This window comes from Nyctibius grandis, chromosome 28 (genome assembly GCF_013368605.1).
Source record: "Nyctibius grandis isolate bNycGra1 chromosome 28, bNycGra1.pri, whole genome shotgun sequence".
In the NCBI taxonomy this organism is placed as follows: domain Eukaryota; kingdom Metazoa; phylum Chordata; class Aves; order Nyctibiiformes; family Nyctibiidae; genus Nyctibius; species Nyctibius grandis.
Window position 1 is genome coordinate 5,619,973 of NC_090685.1, and position 25,496 is coordinate 5,645,468.

The 25,496-nt window shown below is 50.5% G+C and overlaps 2 protein-coding genes across 4 annotated transcripts in view; one reads left to right on the forward strand and one right to left on the reverse strand.

Annotated features, from left to right (window-relative positions):
- Positions 1-2,841, forward strand: part of PLCG1 (phospholipase C gamma 1) — a 47,059-nt gene extending 44,218 nt beyond the window's left edge. Inside the window, exons 28-32 of one of the 2 annotated variants that reach the window (XM_068419599.1) lie at positions 496-610; positions 873-1,034; positions 1,359-1,447; positions 1,667-1,854; positions 2,214-2,841. In XM_068419599.1, the coding sequence (XP_068275700.1) occupies positions 496-610; positions 873-1,034; positions 1,359-1,447; positions 1,667-1,854; positions 2,214-2,256 (597 nt within the window). In that variant the 3' untranslated portion in view covers positions 2,257-2,841. The remainder of the gene's footprint in view (positions 1-495; positions 611-872; positions 1,035-1,358; positions 1,448-1,666; positions 1,855-2,213) is intronic. The other variant, XM_068419600.1, reaches the window with a different exon arrangement.
- A 496-nt stretch (positions 2,842-3,337) lies between these two features.
- The window catches only part of ZHX3 (zinc fingers and homeoboxes 3), a 49,910-nt gene continuing 27,751 nt past the window's right edge, over positions 3,338-25,496 (reverse strand). For both annotated transcript variants that reach the window (XM_068419676.1, XM_068419677.1), the window contains 2 exons: positions 10,454-13,349; positions 3,338-9,128 (listed from right to left, as the gene is read on the reverse strand). In XM_068419676.1, coding sequence (XP_068275777.1) covers positions 9,118-9,128; positions 10,454-13,199 — 2,757 coding nt within the window. In that variant the 5' untranslated portion in view covers positions 13,200-13,349 and the 3' untranslated portion in view covers positions 3,338-9,117. The remainder of the gene's footprint in view (positions 9,129-10,453; positions 13,350-25,496) is intronic.

The window sequence follows — 25,496 nt, forward strand, 5'->3', positions numbered from 1 at the left end:
GGGAGCTGGGATTTCTTTCTCCTGCAAGGAAGTGGGTTGTCATGTGTGTGGAGCACAGGCTGTGCTATGAACAGGAGGCAGAGCAGCAGTGGAGAGCAGCTCCTTTTTGTCCTCGAGCCAAGGAGAGCTGAGAAGTTTCAGCAAAGAAGGGGGTGTCCAGCGTGGCTCTCCAGGCAGGGGCCGGCAGCTTGGCAGGCTGGAGGAGGGACGCTGTGGTCCCAGGCCTGGCTGTGCGGGCAGGAACCTGGGGCAGTTCAGCTGCCTTTTTTTTTAATGGTTTACAAGTCCAATTGGTGATGGATTACACCAGAGCAGCTTCCAGGGGTGGGAGCTGTTTTTCTCCAAGGCAGGCTGCTCTGGGCTGGCTGTCAGTCTCTTCTCTCTCCAATTAGCAGAGCCAGGGCGATTTATTTGGAAAGAAAATGCCTTTGTATGCAAACATATTATTTTCCGTTGCTCCTGTCACTTACGGAGTCTCTCCTGCTCTCTGCCCAGGTCCTGGGGGCCCGGCACCTTCCCAAAAACGGAAGGGGAATTGTTTGTCCTTTCGTGGAGGTGGAGGTGTCCGGCGCCGAGTATGACAACGCCAAGCAGAAAACGGAGATCGTGGGTGAGTGGGTGAGGGAAGGGAAGGGAGAGGGACGCAGCATCGCTCCTGACCGGGCCGTGAGCCTTGGGCACTGCAGCGAAGCCTGGCCCCGGGGTGGGGGCTGCCCAGGGGGACACGGGGCTCAGTAGGGGCTGCCCATGAGCCCAGCATCAGCCTGGGGGGACACAGGGCTCGGTGGGGGCTACCCATGAGCACAGCATCAGCCCAGGGGGGACATGGCCTCGGTGGGGGCTGTCCGGTGACAGCGGTGTTTCCTGACTAGTGGACAACGGCCTGAACCCTCTCTGGACCCCGAAGCAGTTCCACTTTCAGGTCAGCAACCCCGACTTTGCCTTCCTCCGCTTCGTGGTGTATGACGAGGACATGTTCAGCGATGCGAACTTCCTGGCTCAGGCCACCTTCCCGGTGAAAGGCTTGAAGACGGGTAAAGCGCTGGGGGAAGCGGGAGGGTGTCCGGCAGGGTGGTCCTCACCACTTTACTAATTGCATCATTAGCCACAGAGACGCTGAGTTTCATGGGAGGACAATGTCAGTCCCCAGGCTGGCTCAGTCCCTCCTGTCCCCATGCCAGCTCATGTCCCCAACCAGGTAAAGGAAGCAAGAAGCCATTTGTTAACATCCATCATGGCCAACTGCCACTCGGGGGGAGCTGGGGGGGGGTTGGAGAAGACCCTCTTGAGCTCCATGCCAGGAGACTGCCATGGTGCTGCCTGTGCTGCGAGTGACGCCGGGGCTGTCTCTGCTGCAGGTTTCCGAGCTGTACCCCTGAAGAACAACTACAGCGAGAACCTGGAGCTGGCCTCCCTTCTCGTCAAGATCGACATTTTCCCTAGCAAGGTGAGGCTGGGCCACGCACGAGAAGGTGACGGTGCCGCAGGGCAGTGAGACGTGCCTGGTGCTGCCCGCTCTCCTGCTCCGCTGGCCCCGCAGCGGCACGGCTCTGTGTGGCAGCTCACAGGGCAGCCAGGGACCCGCACCAGGACTGCCCTTACTACAGGACATACACTTGGAAATCCCAAGCCCTTTATGACTGTATTTTTTTTTTTCTGATCCAAGCAGGAGAATGGTGAAATAAACCTCTTCAGTGCTTCAGCCCTACGGGACCGAGCAGGGGATGCTTCCAACCAGCTGCTGGCGAGCAGAGGCAGAGAGGGGTCCTTCGAGTCGCGGTACCAGCAGCCCTTTGAGGACTTCCGTATGTCACAGGAGCAGCTGGCTGACCACTTCGAGAGCCGGGAGCGAAGGTAGGCCAGTGCTTGTTGAGCTTTTCCCAGCATGAGAACACCCCCAGCATTTACTCTCCTGAGTGGAGGCAGATAAATGCAGCCTCCCACTAACCCAGAGCGGCGCTGCAGCCTGGTTTGCTGCATGGAAACCCTAAATTTCAGCATGAATATTGTGCCAGTCCTTGGGGGAGTCACTGCTTTGGGGTCCATGGGAGTAGGGTGGGACAAGGAGCTGCCACCCCGCAGCTGGTGCCACTTCCCCCTGGCATGAGGGAGATGCTGAGCCCCTGCTTTCCTGCTGCGGGGTGAGTTTTAACACCAGAGCATCGCCCTCGGTGAGCCTGAGCTGTGTCCCCCATCTCTGTGCTCCCCTGCAGGGTACTGCGGAGGACCCGGGTCAACGGGGACAACCGGCTGTAGCCCATCTGGGCGGGCAAAAGCACCTCCGGTGCTTGTGAATCTCACGGCTCGCTGTGAACTGGTTTCTATGGAAACGGCACTGCTATGGCCTACTTTCAGGCAGCTTTTCCAGTTTCTCTGCTGAAGTGTGTTCGAGTGGAGAACTAAAAAAATAAAATATTGGGGGGAAAAAAGAAAACAACCCAACCCCTAACCCTCCCCAAACACTCCTCAACCTTCACCGCCAAGCCCTTAACGTGCATCGGTGCATACAGCCTGCCAGCCACCACGGTGAGAGATGAAACTGTCTATAATCACAAGGAAAGAGATACCCCCCCAAAAAAATAAACCCCAGCCCTCTGCCGTCGCTGCTCTGCCTGCCTTCCTGGAGATCCTGCTCCCTTTTGCAGCCACCCTTTGCTGTACCCATACCCAGCACGCTGGGGAAGGGGGGGACTGAAGCGACCGAGGCAACGCCTACGTCTGTCCTGGCGGCATCGCATCTACCTACCTGTATAGCCACTGCCTATGGGGCCAGTAGCGAAACTGTACCTTTACAAGGTCGCTTTAGCTTTAAATGACAATAAAAGTATCAGTATTAACGTGCGTGGTGGCTCGGGTGTCTGGCAGTTTGCCCCCCTGCAGACCCAGCTGGTGCTGGGGGGGGAGCTGGGGTGCAGCCCTGCCTGGGGTGGGTTGGGGGGCTCCTCCTGGCTTTAGGGAATTTGCAGCTATTGGGGTTCAAAATAACCAGGAGCAGACCCGGGTTTAATATTGTTCACTCAAAAGGGTAAGTTCTGCAGCTGACCCTGCTTTACTGGACTGGGGACAAGCAGTTACTTGTAGGATGCAGAAGGGCTCTGAGGATGGAGGTAGCTGGACTCTGCCACGCTGCGGGGTCGCTCACTCGCAGCCTTATCCCATGGGAAATTGTCGGGCTTTTAAAACACATGGGAGGGTGTGAGCAAGCCTTCCCCGCTCCTGGGCAGGCAGCTGGGGTGCAGGGCACAGCCATCCCCCGGCCCGGGGCAGCTCGCGCTGGTCTGCACCGGCATCACCGTGGGCATCCCCAACCCCGAGCGCAATCACCAGCCAACTCACGTTCAGTCTTTTACGCTCTTTATTTAGGAACAACCAAAAATGTCTGGTTTCATTTCAACAAACTGTACAAGCAAGCTCTTCCCCTCGCCCACCCTCACATCCACATATACAAAAGGAAGGGAAACTTGCTGTTCACTTCTCAGAAGTGGCATTGTTGCTACAGGGAGTTCTTGCCCTCAGAATAAGAGCAGGTAAAAGTCCATAGCAGGTACAAGCTACCCTAGCCCTAGTCATAGCCACAGCCCACAATCACAGGCAGCTTCACTTTTTTTTTTTTCCCTCTTTAAAACCTTTACCAAAAGTAAAAACTATTATTTCCTGTCTCACACGATTGCCAAAGTGACCATCTAAAATTGTGGTCTTAAAAAAAACAAACCACACAATAATAATCCCACGGGAACCCCCCCACACCTCCCCGGTACAAAGACGGTTTACACAGCAAAGCCCTTGCTCTGCTCCTGAGCTGCACGGCCACCCTTATGAAAGGTCCCGTTGCAGCTACAATTACATTTTCCTTTGGATAAATCCAAGCAAAAATTCCAGGTCATTCAGCACCAGCATGATTTCTAAAATAACAATAATTAAAAAAAAAAAAAAAAAGAGACCCCATTCGGCTGACTTTGTGGTCTGCTGAGAAACAAAGTGATCAACACGCTGTTCCCAAAGTGTCTCTTTTAGTGCAATGTTAGTATGTGCAAGGGAAATCACAGCCACGTACCCTAACACCACCACGAGCCAGATGGGGCAGAGAGAAAGTGCAATTTTAGCAAGAAGTTTTCTATACCATGGATTCCTAGCCCAACCTTCACTAGCACCAGTAAGCAAGAGTCCTCCTAATACCACCCGCCATCAGTACAGGGAAAAATTGGCTTTAATCGTGCCATCAAAATATGGCCAATGCTAGCCAACAGAGCACTCTTCACTGGAACAGGCAATAACAAGAAAATAATAATAAAAAAAAATAATAAATCACTGCTCAGGTAACAGAGCTCCCTTGCTCTGCTTTAAAGTTTTGTGATGCCAATGCAGCATTCCTGGCAGGGACTGCTGCCAGTGAAACATACAGCAGAAACTAAATTTGCAAAAAACAAAGGTATAGCTTGCAAGTGTCTCACCCTCCTCCATCTGTAGAGTTGCCTGATCTTAGCCTGCTGCTTTTGTGATCAACTGAGAAATTACACGCGAGGTTACTGCAGCGAGCTGACTCACAGCAGGACGCCGACTGATTTGAAAAGAGTGAAGACAAAATTACCTGGGCAACAGGAGAGAGAGGTTTACAAGCAGTTTAAATACTATCAACTTGACGGGAAGGTGCAGCATCATGTTAACTTTCTAATTTGTGCCTAAAAGTGCTGAAAATCATCTTTCTGTTCTGATCCCCAGTGACCCAGCTTCCAAACACCACCTTCCGACCAGGTTGCCTCTGTAATGTCTCTGAGAGGGGCTGCAGGGAAGACAGAATACAACACTTCTACCTGTGACCAAAAATTGTTGCTTTTCATTAAAAAAAAAAGTATACCCAAACCCCTAAATGTAAAGCCAGCCTTCTACATCCTCCTTCTCCTCCTGAACAGACAGGGAACACTGAGTACAAATTACCCAAGCAGGTATCTCGCAGCTCCAGCTTCGGTGCGAGCGTCGCGCAGGCAGGTTAAACGTTCTGTGTTCGGCTGTGGGCTGACTACTGTGTTCACTAAATAAAAAAGCTACTGCTCTTGCTGGTGGCTTCTCGTGGACCAACGCAAGCCCCTGGCAGGACACGCACCAAATACCTGTGGCTGGAGCTCTGCGGGCGTACGCTGCCCGCCGCGTGCCGTGCATCGAAGCAAGCACCGCGCCCGTTCCTCTCGCCACGGCTGCGCGCCTGATGTGCAGCAGTGCTCAGCTCTCAGGCGAGTGGAAAGAGGAGCCTGTAAATCATGGTTTGTTTAGTGTTCTGCTAAAAAAAAAAAAAATAAGAAAAAAAAGAATGATTTCCAGGATGCTAATTAAAATATAAGCTACCCAAATGAAACACAGAGCCATGTCTAGACTGATCATGAATGAAGTAACTCCGTTCCTTGCATCAGGAGAATCAGCAGCCCTGTACAGGAGTGAGGCAGGTACAGCACAAATCATGGTTTCGGGTTATTAAGCAATTGGATTGTGCCCTTAATCTAAGCAGCCTCAGAGACATAAGTAACAAGATTCACATGGATTAAAAATGATGGTTACTACTGTGCCTGTCAAGCCCAAGCTCACACACAGCGGATGGAGGTGAAGAATTTAATTTCCCTTCCTTACTGCTGCTGGCTACATGACCTCTATCTTACACCCCTCCCTTCAAGTCAAGAGAGTCATCTTCGATTAGATGATGATAAATATTCACACACTGGGTAGAATTGTGGTGACACTTCCTCCTCACACCAGAAGAGCTGCTGCTGGAACCATCAAGCCACCTCTTAATTTTTCCTTTCAGTTTCAGATGCAAATAACATTTGTAATGATGTCCTGCACCAAAACCTGAGTCTATCTGGAGATGACACCTGCTCCTCCTCAGCTTCAAAAACGATGCGATAGGGAAACGGAGGACCACAGAGCTAAACCCTCAAAAGTCTTCAGCTTATACTTTCATGGAGATTTCAAGTCAACTAAAAAAATGCAGATAACAAGGAATGTAGGAGCTAGAAAGTGAACTCAATTACTTTGTGATTTTTTTGTCTCTAAATCTCACCCTCCCCGTGCCATGGGGCTTGCCAGCCCCGTCGCCGCGTCCGAGGGGAGCCTGCATGGAACAGCTTTTTAAAATTCCTCTGACCCAAAAGAAAGAAAACTCCTGCTGTGCTTGTATGAATGCATGGAGACAAAGATCAAAAACCTCAGCAGCTTCCAACCCTCAAGGCTGTTTTTTCTGTGTACACCGGGAAATTCCCCCTCTAGCTCACAAGACAGATTCTCTTTTCAGTTCTTCGGGAAAACTGGCCGAATACAATCCAAGTGCAAAAAAATTTCAGCTAGTGCATGGAAAAATGGTTCGAAGGGACCAGTTCATACCATAGTCCTTAAGCATTTCTGTAGATGGAGCGGGGATCACTCTTCCAATTAGCCATAGGCCTTTAAGTGTACACCAAAAATCCCGCAGAAAATCCCCTTGAATGGGCAAACTACACTTCCAAGATATTTATATAGCAAGTAGTTAGTAAAAGTGTACATTTTTAATGTACATCTTAATGCAATAAAGAATCAATGGCATATCTGAACTGTATATATGTGTACTTAAATAAACCCGCACGTACATAGACACTACAGAGTAAATTGACCTACGTGTATTTGTTCTCTGAAGGTAACACCGTACATACACTTATACTCTCGGGCCACACGACTCCCAGATCTGCTACCTCCGGCTCTAGGACCACACAGATTCTCCCATCACCCATGACATTTCGGGGTGTGCAGGATTGCACCCGCGAGGGTGAGCCCCTGGGGCTCTGGCTGCCTTTGCAGGAGCGCCGCGGGGATGCTGCCCGGCTGAGCTGACACGGGCCGAGGTGGGAGGGCTGCCGGTTATGCCTCCAACCACGGCGTGACTGGCAATAGGGCTTCTAAAGAGCAAGAAATTCAGGGAGCCTGGTGTCACAGCAGGGTGCTCTAGGTCAGCACCACTCCTGCTCGCAGCATTTTGGGGCAGGTTTGTCTGACTGCTAAGGGGTGGTCGCAGTGCGGGTGTGTGCAGCTCAGCGCGGCGCCCCGGCTCTCTTTAGGGTGCAGGTTTATCTCCTTCCGAAGCAGATGCTCACGCGTGGCTGCAGGGGTTACACCGTGTGCCAGGGGAGCTACATGAGCTCAGGCGCAGGCACCTACCACGTAGGCACGTACCGCCAGGCGAGAGGAAGCCTCCTCTCTTGCAAAGCACTGAGCAGATAAAATCCCTCCTAGTAGTTGAGCAAGGCGGCCTCTTAAAGAGGGGATGAAGAAAGAATTGGAAAAGCAAGGGCAATTAAAGGTAGAAATCAGACACCATCTTTGGAAGAGGTTCTGAAAGAGCTTTTTTGTTTTTAAACCAGATTTTTTTGTAAATCTCTGGATCCGATCCTTTGGGGCTTGCTACCCACCCTTCTAATAAATATCATTTACCACCAACAATAAAGTGTCCCACATTAAAAAGCTCTCACTAAATAAAATCCTTCTACTGAAAAAGCTTGGCTGAGCTAGCTTGGCAAAAATAAGGAGCTATGACTACTCTCCATAAATACATCAGTGGATAAACACCAAAAACTATTTAAGTTAAAGGACAATGTTGGCTCCAAGACAAACCAGGAATGAACCGGCCACGAATTAATTCAAACTAGAAATTTAAATAAAGTTTCTAAGTATTCAAAGGCAGTGAAGTTCTGGAATAGCCTTCCAAGAGCAAAAGTGAAGGCAAGACATGGAACCAATTTTGAGCTGAGATTTGATTAGTTTGTGACAGAACGGTCTGACACAGCATTTGGCTGGACTATTCAGCTCAAGAGTTTCCCTTCTAGACCTTGTTTTCTATTAGAAAAGAATATTAAAAAAATCTTGAAGTAGTTGCATCACACAGCAACCACCCAAGACAACATGGGCACATTAAAAACGTACAGGTACCGGGAAGCAGGAAGGTTAACTGGGAAATTTATTATGCTGTTTCGCCAGAACTATTGCAGATGAAATGGGAAAAAAAAAGGAAAAAAAAAAAGACAAAAAAAAAAGACTGGAGCAAACACTTGAAGTTACCAGCGCTGCTGCAGGAGGATCTGTCATGTAGGGCTGCAAGAGGGAAACTTCCTGATTGCAGAAGAGCTGCTGCCTTGCTGATCCCTTGGAGACAACAATGACTTGAACCACTCACAGCAACGCTGCGTATTCTCTGCGTTTGTTCGCTGAAGAACAGCTTGTTCTCTCTGAACAATGAAAAGGATTCCAGGTCAGGATGGAAAAATTATGATGTGCTAGTTCTCAGTGATTAAAGGGAGACTCGGAGATTTAATAGCCTGCTACAGTCAGTCTCCAGGAGCTCAGGGGAAAACATTCTAGCCAGCAAGGGACAAATGACACCAAACTCCATCTCCTGGGCTGTCTGGGTCTGGGAACCTGCTACTTATTGGAGAGTACACAATGCTAAATCTAACCTCATCTATAGGGATGAAAATCTCCCTCAGCTCCCACGGGACTTTAATGCAAGACTGGCAGTTTTCTTCTCAGATACCTCTCCTTTCCTAACGCACACACACACACACTCGTGTGCCTGCAAAGCCCTTTGTTGCCAGGGCTTAAGGAGCAGAAAGGGCGGAGAGGATATATGCAGCCATGCCAACCTTTAGAGAACAAACACCTTAACGGACAGATGCAGGAAAAAAAAAAAAAAAAAGTACTGTGCCATGATAGTCCATATCTAAGCAATGACCTTGTTTACACAACGTCTGAGATTTGTTATGCTTGTATAGGCAGCTGTAGGCATCGCTATATGAATATGAAATCTGAAAGTCTGTCCACTGGAAAGCAAACAAGAGCATCCTATTTCCTGGGTGCGAGCTGAGCCCCCGCCTCCGCCAGCTCTCAGCCATCTCCTCGGCCGGGCCACCGAGAGCTCGGCACTTAGTGCCCAGTTTTTGCACGCGTGCTCTCTCGTGTGCTGTGCTCAAAGGTCTCATTTATGGCAGTGCTTTATCACCACGTCCTGCTCCTGAGGTTTGGATCAGGCTGGCCCATGGGCTTCTTAAAGACCAAAAATTTCTTCTCAAGGGTAAGAGCGGATCCTCCGGGGCTGGTGGTTTGAGTTCAGTCTGTTTCTGAAAAAGAACAGAGGTGTCAGAGACGCTCCAGCTCGCCACAGGGGCCTGCAACCCAGGTGGGGTGCTGGGTGGGGAGGAGGGGGTGCAGGAGTGCCTCGGGACGGGCAAAATTGGGAGCCTTGGTGGAGTCAGCTGCAGAGAAAGGCCAGCCCCAACCAGAGGGGCCAGGAAACCCAAAATCCTCGTGGGGAGCCCAGCCTGCTCCTGCAGCCGCAGCCGCCCCCCAGCAAAGCGCACCGGGCAGCAGCGCACGACCAGACCCCTCAGCTGCAAGAAGGGCAGGGCCCCATTCAAACCCATGTTCCCCCTCCTCTGCATTGGACAGGGGAGGGAAGCAAAGAATTTCAGTGGATTTTTTTAAATGTGGTTTTTTTTTTTTTTTTTGATTTGTTAAGGCCTGCAGCCACGGCAGAAGCGTGCGGGAGGCTCCAAAGCAAGGCAGCAGGGCTGGAGAAGATCCCAGCTGCCCAGCACGCCGGCAAGGGGCTGCGTGCGTGGAGCAGGCGAGGGGCTGCGCAGCCCATGGAGGGACAGGGCGAGCGCTCGGCCATGCCCATCTGGGGGGAACCCCCCCAGGGAGCAAACGGCCCCCAGCCCCACTGCTGAAGAGTCCATGGAGGGCTTGGAAACCTCCCCCTCTTCTCCACACACGTGTGCACGCACATACACACGCCTTTTAAATGTGAGTCCAGGAGGAGGGGTAGGGCCAGCAGCTGTGAACACCAACCCCCCATGTCCTCTCCTTCCTTGCAGCCTCCATCTCCACCCCCTGAGCCTTGCCCTGCGCCTAACAAGGATGCTCACATCTGGAGAGCTGGTGGTGGGAGAGGGGAGGGAGAAGGCTCTTGCTTGTGCTGGCAGGCACGGGTTACATCTGCTGCCCAATGGCAGGGGAGGCATGGAAGGAGCTGGTGACATGGGAGACAGCAGCCAGGCCCCTTGCTTCCCAAATACCCATCCCCTTCATAAACAAACGCAAGGGCCACCTTCTCCTGGGGCAGGTAAAGGGCCCAGGCACTCCTACTGGTTTTACTTGGGCTTATAATAAAGCCAGGATTTGGCTTCGGAGTGGAGCCAGCATGCAGTGACCAAGGCAGGCAGGGGCATTCACGGCACCTCGCTGGACCCTCCTCATCCTCCTTCCCTGCCCCCCCACCCCTTCCCAGGGTTTCCTCACTGCTTCATCAGTTAAACCCCAAACAGCAGGACCAGACACTAAACCCTTCCCCTAAAGCCTCGGTTTCCCAAATGGGAAACTCTCCATGCCCCGTGCTCACCCAAACCCTCCCATGGAGCCAGCCCTGCCCAAGCCGGGGCCTTACCGAGCCGCGGCGGGCCGGGGGCATCGGGGGTCCCGGCGCTGCCTTCCTGGCCACCCGGCTCCCACGACTCGCTGCTCTCCGACACCTCGGAGCCGGCTTCGCATGGTCCTTTCTGGCTCCCCTCCTCAGGGCCGGCGCCCCTGCTCTCCTCCTCCGCCTTCCCCGCAAACCACACCTTGAGCTGCTGGGCGCTGAGGTGGGAGCGCTCGCAGAGCCCGGGCAGATCCTCCTCCCGCAGCCCCTTGTGCTTCTCGTAATAGTCTTCCAGCACCTCACGGCCGGCGGGGCTGACCTCCACCAGCCCCGGGGGGAAAACCCCCCGCCTGTAATTCTCATACCACTTCAGCTGCCCGTTCTTGTAGCCGTACCGGCTGTCCCCGAACCAGCGAATGACCTCGGCCCGCGGCAGGCCCGTCTGGGAGACGATGGCGTCATACTCCTGGTTCGTGGGCCGCTGGGTCTGCACAAACATCTGCTTCAGCAAATGCCGCTGCTGGGCCGTTTTTTTAAAGTTCAGTTTGGTTTTCGGAGGCGTGGGCGGCCGGCTGGAGCTGCCGTCCCCCTTCTCGTTGGCGGCGGCCGCTGGTGACTCACCTTTGCCGTTGGACTCAGTCACTCGGAGGTTTTTCAGGTTGATTTTGATGGGACTCACCTTCCGCTCCACCGAGTTCGGGTTGTTGCCGGAGGCGTCGACTGAGCCATTTTCGCTCGCAGCCCTCAGCTCATCTGAGGAGTCCCCCCCTTCCCCGCCACCATTTTCTGCCTCCTCCTCCTCCTGCCGAGCCTCCTCCTCCACCTTCTTATTCTCCTCCGCCACCTTCTTCTTCCTCCTCTCTGAGAACCAGCTATCAATCTCCCTCCGCGTCATCTTCGTTTCCCCCCTCAGGCGGTTCACCTCTTCCTCCGTAGGAAGAGGATTTTGGGCAAAACTGCTCTCCAGGGCCTTCAGCTGTTCCGGCGCCCGCTCTTTGTACTTGGTGGGCGTGAAGTCGGGCGCCTGGTGCCATGACTGCCGCCGCGGAGGGTGGTGAGGGGCTGGCGTGGCCGTGGCCGCCGCGGGGCTCAGCTCGGCTCCTCTGGGCGAGGCGTCGAAGGCTATTTCAGGCAGGGAATCGAGAGCGCTGTCTCCAGGGAAGACGGCCCGGCCGCCTCGCACATTCCTGTAGTGGTACCTCCTATCGCTGAACCATTTTCGAATCTCCTTGGTGGAAAGGCCCGTGATTTTTGTCAGCCGCTCGACTTCAGCCTGGCCAGGGAACTGGTTTCTGCAGAAGCTGCCTTTCAAGGCCGAGAGCTGCTCGTGGGACTTCTTGTTTTTGTACACGTTGGGATCCAGGAAGGTCTGCGAGGAGATGGCCGGGCAGGCAGTGAGCAGCGGCTGGCCACTGTTGACCACCTTCACCCCCGATGCGTTGCTGGAGCTCACCGTGCTGTGCTGCGCCACTGGCTGGGGCTTGGGGACAGAAGTCACTGCCAAGGTGAAGGAGGAGCTGGTGCCCTTCAACCCGTTTGCCATGATGGGCTGCGTGACCAGCAGCCCCCCCGTCCCCTCTGGTTGCCCCACCACGTGGCCCGGTAAAGTTGCCTGAATAAGATGGGGGACGCTCCCGGGATTTGCAACCAGCGGTGTGTTCAAAACTGTAATGGTGGGTTGTGGCACGGACTGAATAACGGTGTTGAACATCTTCTTCCTGGCATCTTCGATCTCCTCCGGTGACCAGCTGATGCCCTGTTTCAACCTCTGGGCAGTGAACCAGATCTTCAGCTGCTCTTCTGGGTACTTCGTCACCACGGTCAAGTAGCAGAGCTCAGCTTTTGTGGGATAGGGGAACTTGTGGAAAGAGTTTTTGAGGAAGCTGTTGGAGTCCATGGCGGCGTTGTACGTTGGAATGCTGCTCAGGGGGATCATCACCTTGGGAAGGGACTTGGATGTAGGTAGCTGCTGATGTAACGGGGGTTGCTGCTGCAGGGACACAAGTTGTGCAACACCTGCCTGCAGAACAGGCACATTTCCTATGATGGAGCCATTCACTATATGAGATGATTTTGTGGAAGTTGCAGTGGGCTGGCTGACCGGCACGGACCCGTTTGGGAATGAATGCTCTCCGTCTTTCACCTCCGACTCACTGCCCACCTGACTTGACACATTCTCCTTCAGCGTGTGGATTTTTTTTGCCTCTGGTTTACCTTTCATTATCTTCATGATGGGGGTTTTGGTAATTATAATTTCAGACTGGCCATCCACCCCTTCTTCAGGGACCTCTCCTGGAAGGTCATGGCTGCTGGCGGCCTCACAGAGACTTTGCTCCACAGTTGTATGATTGTCCTGCTTAGCCACCCTCCAGATGAAGCTTGTTTCACCAGCGTGCGACTCTGCATTGTGGTGCGAGAGCCCTTCATGGCTATTTGCCAGAAAGTTGCACGCAACACACGCAAATGCAGGGTCTTTGCTAAAGTCTAAGTGCTCAGAGTCCAAGTGTCCAAAGAATTGATGAACGTCTTGAGATCCAAAGTCACAAGACTTGCAGATGTAAGTGTCACTATCAGCAATACCGCGGTGCCCATTAGACAAAGCTCCGTTATTACTGTTACTGGCACCAGCATCACTAGCTGCTGGCCCTTCCGCAGGAGCATCTTGTTGCGTTCCTTCACGATCACCTTCCACAGCGTCCAGTTCAGTCTCCTGAAGCACCAGTGTTTTTACTGGTATCATGCAGGGAGTTGTGGATTTTCTTTTGCTAGCCATCACTACAGTTGATCCAGATGATGATTTTTCTTCCACTTAAATGAAATTGAAATTTAAAAAGCGCTATTGCAAGTGCTCTGTGGTCTAGATTCCAGCAAATTCATGATGTCTCAAGGAGTTGTTGTCAAATGTTCATATTTGCCACCGAACCTGAGGACAAGGAGAGGGAGAAGGGGTTAGTTCCCTTCGCATTAGACAAAGCACAACTGTCCTGGTATTTAACTGTTTCACTCAATAAATCATTTTCAGCCTTTTTCGCTGGAAAAATTTAACTTGACCTTGGATTTACTGTAGTTTCACACATACAACCTGTGACTTACCTGTTTAAAAACAAACACACAAACATGCCTCTTTTACAGCCCGCATTAAATTCTCATTTGAGGGGGAAAACCACCGAATTTTCCCCTCACCCTGCCTTGTTCAGACCCGTCACTGGTGTTTCGGCGGGGAGAGCAGCGCCTGGGCTCCCTGTGCACCCGGGCTGCCGGCTCAGCGGCACACGGGAGGCGATACCAGGCAGGGGCACCCAGGGGTAAACCTGCCTGCTCTCCATCAGAAAAACCTGATGAAAAATCAACACATTCCCCATAGAACATTTCTATTTCTTCAAAATCAGCATTTTCCAACCATCCTGTCAGGAAGTCCCTCGCCAGCTCAAAGCACCGTGCCCATGCCAAGGGCTTCTGCCTGCAGAGACGCCTGAGCTCTGCTGCAGGGAGCAAGGAGGCTGCAGCCAGGGCCATGTATTTAAGCTCTCCACGCTCAGCAAGCCTGCAAAGCAATTGTGAGAGTCCCTCCCCACCCCGTGCACACTTCACTGCTATTTTAACAGCATCTGTCGAGTCTTCAGCTGGAGCTGCAAGAGAAGGTGAGCCCCCAAAACTCAAGGGCAGCATCACACACATGTTCCTGGCTCCCAGCCTTCCCCTCCCACCACCTCTGCAGCTTTTGGCACTCACACAACTCAGTGCACTGCGGGTATTTCCTAAGAAAACGCAATTTCTCTGCCACACAATCCCATTTTTCTGGGCTTGGGGTGACCAGAGATCTGTTACATTTAAAACAAGAAAAGGGAAAAAAAAAGAAAAAAGGGATTTTCTTTTTTTTTTTTTTTCCTGAAGCTAAAGCAGTTCCAGATCTCTTCCAGCCTGTGGAAGGCCAGGGCTGGCTGGGGCATTAGCCACAACCTTATTCCTGGCCTGATGCAGCTTTGCCATCTGCACAGCGGATGCTCCGTGCCTGAGATCACGACCCGCGGGCGGTAAAGCTGTCTGCTGGAGCTGGCACCAGAAGGCACTTGCCTGGTGACAGTCCCGATGACAGGGAAGGCAGCACATCTGAGCAACATCTCTGCCGTAACCCTTCCGTGAACCTTTTTTACAGCAACTCTGCTTTTTTTTTTTTTTCCCTTTAAACACAGGGCTAAAATGGTACTTTTCCAGATTGCAAGGTCACTTGGAAGCATATGGACACACCGATTCATATTACAAAGACTCTGTGCCAGATTTTCCTGGGATTTACAGTAACAGCAATGAAGCTTTATAAAAACACTCATAAAAACTTGAACAAAAAAAAAAAAAAAAAAAGAGACCAACTTACCATCCTACCAGCTGACTCACAGAGGTAAAACTCCTATCAGTTACAACAGTTGTGCCCCAGCAGCCTTCTCATATCAGATATTCTGAGCTGATCTCATGCACCGAGAAATGCAGATCGGGCAAATGACTTCGTGGTGCTTATGCAATACCTCCTCTGCTTATTTTTGTCAGTAGCTTTTAGAACAGAGGAATGAAAGGTCCTAATGCAAAAAAATCAAACGGAGGAAGTACAATTTGACCTCTCTAACTTCATTAGAATTACTTTTTTTTTTTTAAAAAAATCGTTCTGGAAAAAATGATGTTAGCTTTCAAACAGGAGAGCCTGGATGGCTGAGACTGGTCTCAGCAACTCTCAGGCACCATTTAAAAGACTGATGGGAAAACGTAACTTCCCGTTAATGTGGGCTGATCTGAGATTACAACACAGTCCTGTAAATAGTGTTAGTCATCACTGAACTTGGCATCAGGAAAGACTGTTTGCTATGCTAAAGCTTCGTGAAAAGCTAGAAACTATAACTTTAAAAAAATTCTATAAATAAAAAAAGGTATTAAAGCCGTGATCTGGATTTAGACGGTGCGAATTGCACACTCTCAATACCTGCTTTATGCCACTCTCATCCCGCCTTCTCGTGGTTAGTCTTTCCCTCTTCAGAGGGCCAGAAAGTTACTCATTAGCAAGTCGAATACTTGGATGACTATGAATGGGCTTTGCTATTCAGTGGGGAACAGCATCCATTTGACACCAATCCCAAGATCCTCATTTTTGATGCTAAGTTAAATATTACACAATCTAGCAGGGTAGGATGACCTTTCCAAGTCCAGACCATTAGGAGAAAAACAGTAAGATCAGCCTGAAGGCTACAAAATATAGCTTTAAAGGCTGAAAGGGGTTTCACATCAGGGAAGCAATGGTAAAAGTGAATTCTTATTTAATTTTATTCTGCAGCTCTGCCACAGGTCAGGGAGAAACTGCTGGGCCCTCTGCAAGCTTTTTCGTTTCCAGCAAACTCCTGATAGAGATCCAGTTCCTGAGTCTCCATTACCGAGACAGCTCGAGTCCCAGCCAGATCCTACCTAGTGTTCATGGAGTCGCCAGATATCAAAAAGGATGATTTTTATCTGCCAAGAGAGTAAACTCGATAGAGAGCAACCGAGATACACAAAGACCCCCATTGTGCCATGTTAATGGAGTGCCTCTCCCGAGCACGCCGGCACTATTATTTTGGGTAAATGTGAACGGCCTGATCCACCTACGGAGAACCTAAAAGCTCTGCATTTCATTTACCAGCACATTTCCATCAAGCTCCGTGCTCTCTCCAATGACTTTCGTTAAAAACGCAATCAAAGCGGCCCCAGCCGCCACGGCTCTCCTGCTGGGGCTCCAATATTAATGCCACCTGAGAACACAGATTGCAAATATAGCTGGAAGTGAATCACAGCGCCAATTTACTGGGGAAAAAAAAAAAATTAATCAAGTGTACTGTTTGTCCGTTTCATTTCCACGGAATAGTTGCATAACCACATGTTCGGAGCATGTTTTATTCACTGCTCACCTTCTGGAATGCACTAATACTTTAATACACCACTAATATATAACAGAATGGATAATTCACCGATTTCGCTTTCATTAAAGTAAGCGAGGCCGTTTTAATGGATAGGGTAAATTAATAGCAGAAAAATTAATCAATTAAAAACCAGCCTTACAACGGAGCTCATACAGCACCGCAAATGGCTCAGACCAATCTGTACAGCCATGTGTGATGAACCTGACTTCCTCTGTATTATTTTATGATGAACTGGAGCAAAGAGACATTAGCTGAATGGAATAGCTATCTGGCAGCCAGGAAGACAAAGGGATTGTACTTAAATTCATGGTTCCTACTTAATTTATAACTGCTAATTTAATAGCGAGGTAGCAGACTAAGCAGGTCAAATGACCTGTGCACCTAAACCTGCCACTGCTGTTGGAAATTTGAGGGAAAACTGACTTAAAGCAAAGTCAAACCGATTCGGTCCCAGTGATGCTCCCACAGAAACCAATGGTGGAGGGAAGGGCAGCCCAAAGGCTCCCTCGTCCGGGTCGGATCCCAGCCCAGCACATGGCTGGTGGTACGTTTCTCTTGTATCTAAAGCACCAAGAATTGACCCTGGAGCCAATGCATGTTCGCTCACACGACAGCAAGACAACTGTGCATTTGCACAAGGCGGGCATGAACCCAGGTGAATGGCTTGGGTTGGGTTGTGGTTCCCCATCCTTGATGTACGGTCGTGATCGCTTGTCTGCACAGCTCCCAACATAAAAGAGTTAAAAAAATCACCACAAGAAAGATCTGCTCCACTGGTAGATGCAGTTTTACGCTGTCGTCACCATGTCATGGCTACAGGGACAGCCAGGTTGGTGGCCACCCATCGGTTTCTCACGGGTTGCGGGAAGAGGCAAGCCCCGTACCCGAGCCAGCGGCGAGGGCAGGGGGAGCCGCAGGCTGAGCTCGCTCCTACGCTGCCCAAGTCTGCCCATCTCTCCTCCGTGTAGGAGGCCCTCAAAGGCCACACGCCAGCAACCCACCTCCAGCTCACAAACAAGTACAAGGACCACCACGAGAGCAATTCAAAAAACAACAACAGAGGAAGATGGAAACTGTGAAATCCAGGATCCCAATTGATGAAAACACTGCAGCATTTCTGCTAGAGACAGCCCAGAACCTACAACACTGCCATGAGCACTCCTCTCCCGCAACGCTCCCCGTACCAACCCTCTTTCCTCCCCAGCCCAGCAGCCTTCCCGTCCAGGTACACACCGCTAACCCTCTGCAGAGCAGCTTTGCTTCCACTGAGGAAAACAATGCCGAGACCGGTCAAAGTGAGCTTAGCAATTTCAGAAAATTTACTTCTGCAGAGATTAACAAAGGGAGGTTTCGAAATCTGCACTGCTGAGTATGAACTTTCAGCTTTTTCCAGCTTGGCTGGATATAACTGGTTTGGTTTTAAATGTTTCAGTGAATTAACGAGTTAGGTTGTTAATGCAAAACATTCATTCCGTGCAGTGCCAAGGTCCCCAGTTAGAAGATTAATTTTTGTGACCTTTTGCAAACCTCGCCTAGAAACAACAACCAGAAAACCCACCAGCCAGCACACAGCCGGGCACAGCAGCTCCGGTCCCACCGCCCGGGCATGGGGACAACAGGACACTTGCCCTTCTCTGTCCCCAGCCCAGCCAGCTCCTGGATGCCCAACGCTCACACCGGGGACAAGGCTCCACACAGACATGTAGGATGGCTACGTACCCTACTGTGGGCTCTGGTGCTGGATGCAGCTCTGCTGAAGAGTGAATGCCCAGTTAAAAAAAAAAAAAAAAAAAAAAAATAAAAATCAACACCAAAATAGAAGTAAAATAACAGTTTTCTCAACACTTTCGGTGCCTGCTATGCAGGCAGACACACTCCCCAGGTCAGAGACAAAGTGGATGTTTCTGTCTCATACGAAGCCAAGCACAATATTGGCACTTTAAATAAGAGCGTTTTGTTTTTAAGCAGAAATTCTGCAGGCCCTGGCTGATAGCATAAAAAGGGGGGTGGGGGGAAGAGGGGGGGGGGGGGAAAAAAAAATCAAAGAAGGAAAAAAAAGTTGATGTTTGAGACTTTTTGTTTCTCCCCTTCAGGCTCTACCTCCAGCCAGGCCCAGAAGATGCACGTCTGTTTTTGGGAAGCCCACAGATGACTTCCCAACTCCCCACTGGTAATTAGCAAGGAAAGGCCAGTAAATAAAAGATCCCTGTGGCCAGCTCCAACGAGTGGGTGCTCTCTGCAGCACCCAGTTCCAAGAGCTGATCCACCTTCCCCTTCCCACCACCAAGCACCTGAGAGGGAAATCCCACCGTGTTTCGCAGCAGGTCCCCCCCCTAGCACAGCAGACACCTGGTTTGTGGTGGGTGCCAGCTCAGTGGCCTGGGACCGGGTGCATTTACCTGGGTGCCATGGAGGGGACGAAAAACAGGTCCAGGCAGCAGCGAGCGCAGGCGTACGTGGGCCACAGCCCCACGGCTGCCCCTATTGCCAGCCACAGCTGTCTTGGGACTCTCACGTTGGGCATTAACATTTGCTCTGCATTCAGAGTCCGTTCATGAGAATTCATGTAGGTTTTTCACCAGTTTTATTAATTTATTGCCAAAACGTGCCCAGTGTGGGCTGGCAGGAGAGAGGAAGGCTGGAGACTCCTGCACTTCCCAGACCGAGGTGAGAAGGGGCAAAGGCTTGTTCCCCGGCCAGCTGCTGACCCACGCCAGCTCTCACCTGGATTTCATCGCCACGGCTGTAGAGCCACAGGCTTTGGTTACAACAAAAGCATCACAAAGCGCGGGGAGAAGGCACGCAGCACCATCACCAACGGGCTTCGAGGGCACAGCCCCCTGCCAGGAACGGGGCAGCTACTGCTAATCCATCCCAGGGACACACTACGTGGATGGACACGCTCCAGCAACTTGGCAAAGACCTCTCCAGGCTACATCCCTGTGATTCGATACAGACAGGCACAGTTAGAGGGAGCAGCCCACCTCTCCAGAGCAAATCCCAATTTCCCAGGTGAGGATGGGATCTCTCTTTCAGCCATGCCAGCACAGCTCTGTAACAGAGAAGAAAAGGCAAGATTTGGCAGGGCTGAGCTCCTGTTCCCAGTCTGCGGCTGTGAATCCCAGCTAGCTGGGGCCCAGCATCCTCTCTGAGTGAATTTGCAAAGCCTGCAGCTGGAAGGGAAGTCACGGGATGGGACCATCTCCAGCAGCCTAAAAATACCAGCAGCAGAGCATCACCCCAGCTCTCCACAAGCGGTGCACATCTCCATGCCATGCCCTTCTGGCACCTGAAGGTAGCATCTGCTGCCCAGAGCCTGGTCCATAACCCAGACCAAGGTCATGACACACTTAATTCTTTTGGGGTTTAACCCCATACGAGACTGCAAGCTCCCATGAATGAACAATTAATGAGATTTTCCCCTCCAGAGCAGACCGCTACCACATTAACACCGCAGGCACTCAAAATTCAGGTGCTCTCAACAAGGCAAACAACCAACAATAAAATAACGGCAACCCGAGAGAAGCCACGCAGGCAAGAAAAGCCTCTTCGCATCTTATTATTTTGCACTGCACAAATGTACAAACACACGCACAAATTTCAGCAGTTTCCAGCTTCAAGCAGCATCACATAGTCAACATTTGTACTAAGGAACAATTTCTCTTTATGTTGACTGGTCAGGGTGCTTTGTAGCTTAAGCCTGGCTTTGAAAACGCGGGTACAGTCTAAAGGCAGTGGAAGCCGGTTGACCGAACAATCGTATTCATTCTCCATTACTTGGCAGGCCAAGAGTAGAAAAGCGTCTTTCCCATTTAGGCTCGTTAAACAGAGCTATTCATTAAAATTTCGCCCTTCTACAAACCGCTGCGCTTCTCCATTTAAAATCTGCCTTTAAGAGCAGACCTCTCTCCTCTGCCCCGCAACGCTCCTCGTCGCGCCGTTTCAAGTCGTCGCCCATGACGAGCTGTGTTTTCGGGTTGCTCTCGTGCTTCCAGAACAGCAGCAGCTCGCCTTCGCCGTCGTTACCTGGGTAGAGGCTGGCTTGCTGCCTTAGCACTCGGGGACTAATGGTAATTATGTCCGCCTTTTTTTTTTTTTTTTTTTTTCCAGATGAGCACAAAACCGAGCGAAATGGAAGGCTAGAAAGGGGTGGCTGAAACAGAACGCGATTAGAGTATAAAAATAGGTCACTAGGATAATATAACCTTTAGACTATTGGCAACGTGCCCCTCTCAGAGACAAGCCTGCGTGCTATATTTCAGGAAATGTCAGGAATTAAAAAAAAAAAAAAAAACAACCCACAACGCACATCAAAACAAAACCACTGATCATCCCTCGGAGCTTTGCGTGCTTCTGTTTGAACATCACCAACATTAATTCACTCACGCCTTTTCCTCTGCCCTCATCCATTTGATGGAGCACAAAATAAATGTTATGCAATCATATCATTAACACCTTCCAAAAAAAAAAAAAAAAGTCTCTTTTGGCACAGAGGCTTCATTACAGATTTGCTCCGAGTTACACTACCTCAGGAGGGTTCACAGTCCCAGCATCCCAGGGACCCACCTCCACAGCTTCGATCCTCACATTTTGTCCATGTTGCAAAACATTCCTGGCGTTCCCCCAAAGGAAAAGGTCCAGAAGACACAACCATCTCTCGACAGAGCCAGCTCCAAGGTTAACGCTACCAGCAGAGGACACCAAATAGCATTAACGGAGCTTCAAGAAGTCCCTCAGCTCATCCGTATCTGGGTCTCCCATCACCTCACACTCAGCTGATGAATACCAGCAGGTTGGTTTGTGCCTGAATGGGACAGTATAAGAACATCAGTCATGTTTATAAATGCACAGAAACTCCGATTTCAGCCCCTTGTGCTTTCTCTAGGGGGTTTTCTTTTTGCTTGCATTATCAGAGGGATCTGTTTGTGATTGCTGCTTGATCACTGACACCTCAAATGCCCACTTACAGGTCAGTAATATTCTGCCACACCATGTTGGGACTTGCAACGCACCTTGCGATCCCAAGCTTACAGCTTAGTATCAAGCACCACCATTTAGGTAGGGCGAGCCCAGCTTTGGCAGATGCAGCCCTTGGCAAAGCATGTGAAAAGGGGCAGATTACACCTAAAATATACTTCTTTGTATTTTTATTATCTGCAATTCCTGAACTGGCTCAAAGACAAAAAACTATTGAGGAGCTCAGAGTAAAGACTCCCGGTTCCCAAAGCAAAATGAGAACCAGAGGTAGATATTCATCTGCGTTAAACTTCTGACAAGGGTACTTGAGTTTTAAATCAGGAGGAAACGCTCAGCCAAGCTGGCGAGTTCACAGGTACGAGCACTCAATGGCAACAGAGCACATGAAGCACAGGAGCCCCCCGTGCTCTCAGCACTGCTGCAGCCTGCCCAGTCCCAAGGAGTCATTTTGGGGGGAGCCTCTGAGCCCGTGTTTCTGAAGCTCACAACCCCACTCCAGGTTGCTCATCCATCTCCATATGGGTGATCTTATTTGGGGGCCATCACCCCAAATTCAGGACCCCAGCTCTAGATGCTAGCACAACATTTCTTGTTAAAAGAAAACCAGCGTCAGCTTTTATACCAGCACCGGAACGATCCCGCTGCACAACCACAAACCCAAAAGCCTACGAGGTTTTCTCACCGAGCATCCAAGTCCCTTGCGCAACGAAGAAACACTTGCTGAAGACAGGCTGATCACCAGTTACCGAGCGGCCACGTAAGGGACAGACCCACAGAAATTCCAGGGAAATAAAGAGTGTCCAGAGCTTTAAAACAAGATGTGGGTGGGAAGGACTAAACCAAGCTACTAAATAATACCAGACAGCAAAGCGTAGGGCGCTGGTGCTGATCATCTGCAGCACAGACCGAAGACTATGAGAGTGCTGCAGCCCCTTCCCAGCTGAGCATTTTTGGATTACTTCATCCCCCGTGCCCTTTTGCCATATGCTAGCTTCAAGAGCTGCGTTACGTTCTGGCTCAGCATCAGCTCCCATTCCCCCGCTTACAGCTGCTATAACCAAAAAGACAACTGCAAAATACTTCGGCTGAGAGCACGGAAATAGGGTTTGGCAGGTCGGGATCGTGGATTTTTTTTTTTCTCCCCGTGGATCCTGCTTCAGAGTCGTCCCCTTCAGACTTTGAGCGCAGCCGATGGCTTTTGCAGCTTAGTGAGTCCGCTGGTTTATGGCAATGTTTTTCTGCTCACTGAACTGGCTCATTCTTTTAGCAGAACAAACTGTTCCACGTTGAGGCAGGAGTTGGCTGTGTTTTAACAAAGGATTTTTCCCTTCTGACAGTGTTTTGCAAAAGACCCAAAAAAAGGAGTTTGGAGCCAAGTTACAAAAGGTCAGGAGAGGCGAGTCAAGCACTGGGTGTAGTTCCTGTATGTCACAGCCAGGCAAGGAAATGGGTGGGGAGAAGAGGAACGGCATTTCGAGCTGCAATAATATGTATAAAGTGATATTAATGAGGAATGGGCTTTCGAATGAGGACAGCAAGTATGCAGGCACTGCAATTTTTGCTTTACAAGAGCAGGCTTGTTAGGTAGGCTGAGGTCTCCGCAATCATTTCTCCATGTGAAGTATGCATTTGAGAGAGTTCAAGTGGCACTGGTAGCAAGAAAAAGGCAGTCTTATTTGCTTCCCCTCCCCAAGCTGATTTCAAGGAGCTACCGTACTCTCATCTCCCGTCAGCCAAATGAATATTCAAAAGGCTTCTGCCAACCCAACACCAATCACCAGCACAATGCTGGGGGAAAGCAGTACTGGGCTGAGAGACCTGCGTGGGACTGGCACCTTGTCCCCCCCTGCTCTGCTCTAGCATCCCAACCATTTTTAATGCGGGGCAGAGGTTTGCTGGGTGCCACGGCTGCCCTGCCTGCTCCTTTCCCTGCCACACAGCAGGACAACACGGCCAGAGCAGGGCTGCTGCATGGAGGAGGAGCATCCACTAGTGAGGGTGCTACGGGTGGGGAAGGACCCCAGCACTGTGGTCCCAGCAACACAGCCCTTCCCAGGGAGCTGATGACAGATCTTCCCTCTCTTCTGCTAGAGGCTGGGACCACAAATAGTTTTGGCGTTGGATGGACGGGTTCCTGGTGAGGGCCCACTCCCTGTTGAGCAGCAGCAGCTGGTAGGGTCAGGGTCTTTCTGTGCTGTGCATGGTGCATGGACAAACCAAGATGGCCAACTCTGGCCTTGCAGATGTTGGAAGGAAGGGAGCCAAGGGGATCTGCGACAGTTGACAGTATATCATGCCTAATACTCAAGCTTTTCCAGGCCTCAGAGGATCCCTGAATAGAAAGAAACCACCCACCAGTGGAACACAGCCACTTTTGTGGCTGGAAGGGGCAGATGTTCAACCCCATACAACAATGCAACACAACAGTTGAGACTGTAAGCAAAGAATGCTGCATCCACTTCAAACTGAAGAGGGAAATTAGGGACACCATCTAATTCTAGAACTACCAGTCGGTCCTGATGCTTACAGTTCACATACCTACTCTGCAAGTGTGGCACAGGGTTTTCCTCCATTGCCTTAAATAGACAATACCCTGGCCTAAAGCGTTGAACCACAAAAACTTCAGGACCGTATGGTCAGACTGGCAAGTGTTCAGCTCCTTCAGCTGGAACACCATTTTCCAAAAACGTCCATCTCCTTTTTAGTACCTACATAAGAGACAGACTTCCAGAGGTCCCCACTTCCCAATAGGTCCTGCTGGCATAGAGTTGGGCAGAGCATCAAGAGAGCTCAGCATCCTAATGGCCAAATCCTCTGCTGAGAAATGCTTGATGAAAAGCCAAGCTTCAAAAGTCCTCCTCACCGCAGCTAACGTTGGGTGCTTCACCACTCAGTTGCCAAGAAGAGCGGGCATGGAGAACTACCTGGTCCCTCGCACCAAACCCTCATCCACTGACCCCCAAGAGCTCACAGGGGACAACCTTCTCCCTTTCTCTGAAATACTCACCATTTCTTTTCGGATTGATAGTAAGAGATAAATGGATTTGGGATTTCATTGGAGATCTCCGTGGGCGAGATCCAGACGTCCGAATGGCGCACCTGCCAGCCAAACGCAATCCTTGTCATCTGCTCTCTGGTTTGAAAATTGTATTTGTTCAAAACCATTTGACAAGCCACTTTAGACAGTACGCAGAGATACAGAACAAAGTTCAAGGGTTATTTGTGATACGAACTGTGGACTCTTGTCAGGACTCTTCTTTTCCTCCAGCTGTTTAGTGACACTTGGAATGGATTGTCCTTACTGGAAAGTCAATTAGTTTTTTAGTTGAAAACTCACCATCCTCTGTAGGTCAGCTGTGAGCTGAAAGCATCCCAGTTATTTACTGCTGGAAGCTAAAGGAATTTCCTTACTCTCAGAAGACAGACATTTAAAATTAGCTTCAAGTACAGTTGTGATAAACAAATCATGTTCTCCTCCTTTCCCTCTCCTGGCTTTTGCTTTGTTTGTTTTTTAAATCATGCCTGCTGGTCTAACCAGCCCTTTCCTTAGCTGCCCTCTACAAATCCTCATTTAAAAATTCATTCACAAGGATGCAGGGGAACTATAGACATCTTCTGAGAAAAATCAGCAAAGCCAGATCCCTGCTTTCAGAGCTCTCCCTTTGACACTCAATTCCACAGGGACCTCATTTTTTGAACATCATTAAAAAAAAAAAAAAACACACCAAATATTTGGCCTTTTTTCCCCTTCCTGTGAAGAGCGGAAGGTTGGGCGTTGGGTTGTTACCTTCCTACAGGGGACAGGGGCTCAGGACTTCACCTCTTGCTGGCTGGCAGCCGAGCTCACCAGCCCATGCCACCTGCCCTGCTCCACAGCTGGGCGATGGAAAGAGCTTTCAGCAGAGCGATAAGGAAGACGAGAGGTTTTTTAAAACAGTATGATGGCCCAAGCAAAGAGTTTGGGTTTTGGACTCAGGTCTCCTGCAAGCCTTTGTTCAAAATATTGATGTACCCATTAATTTGTGGATCACAAGGCCTTGATACGAGAAGATTCTTTTAAAAAATTCCGGCATGCTGGGAGAATTGCTTCCTTGCCATGTGTTAGCGAGTCTACCCAGGAACTGCCAGCAATTACTAAGCCTCCACTCTGTATTCAA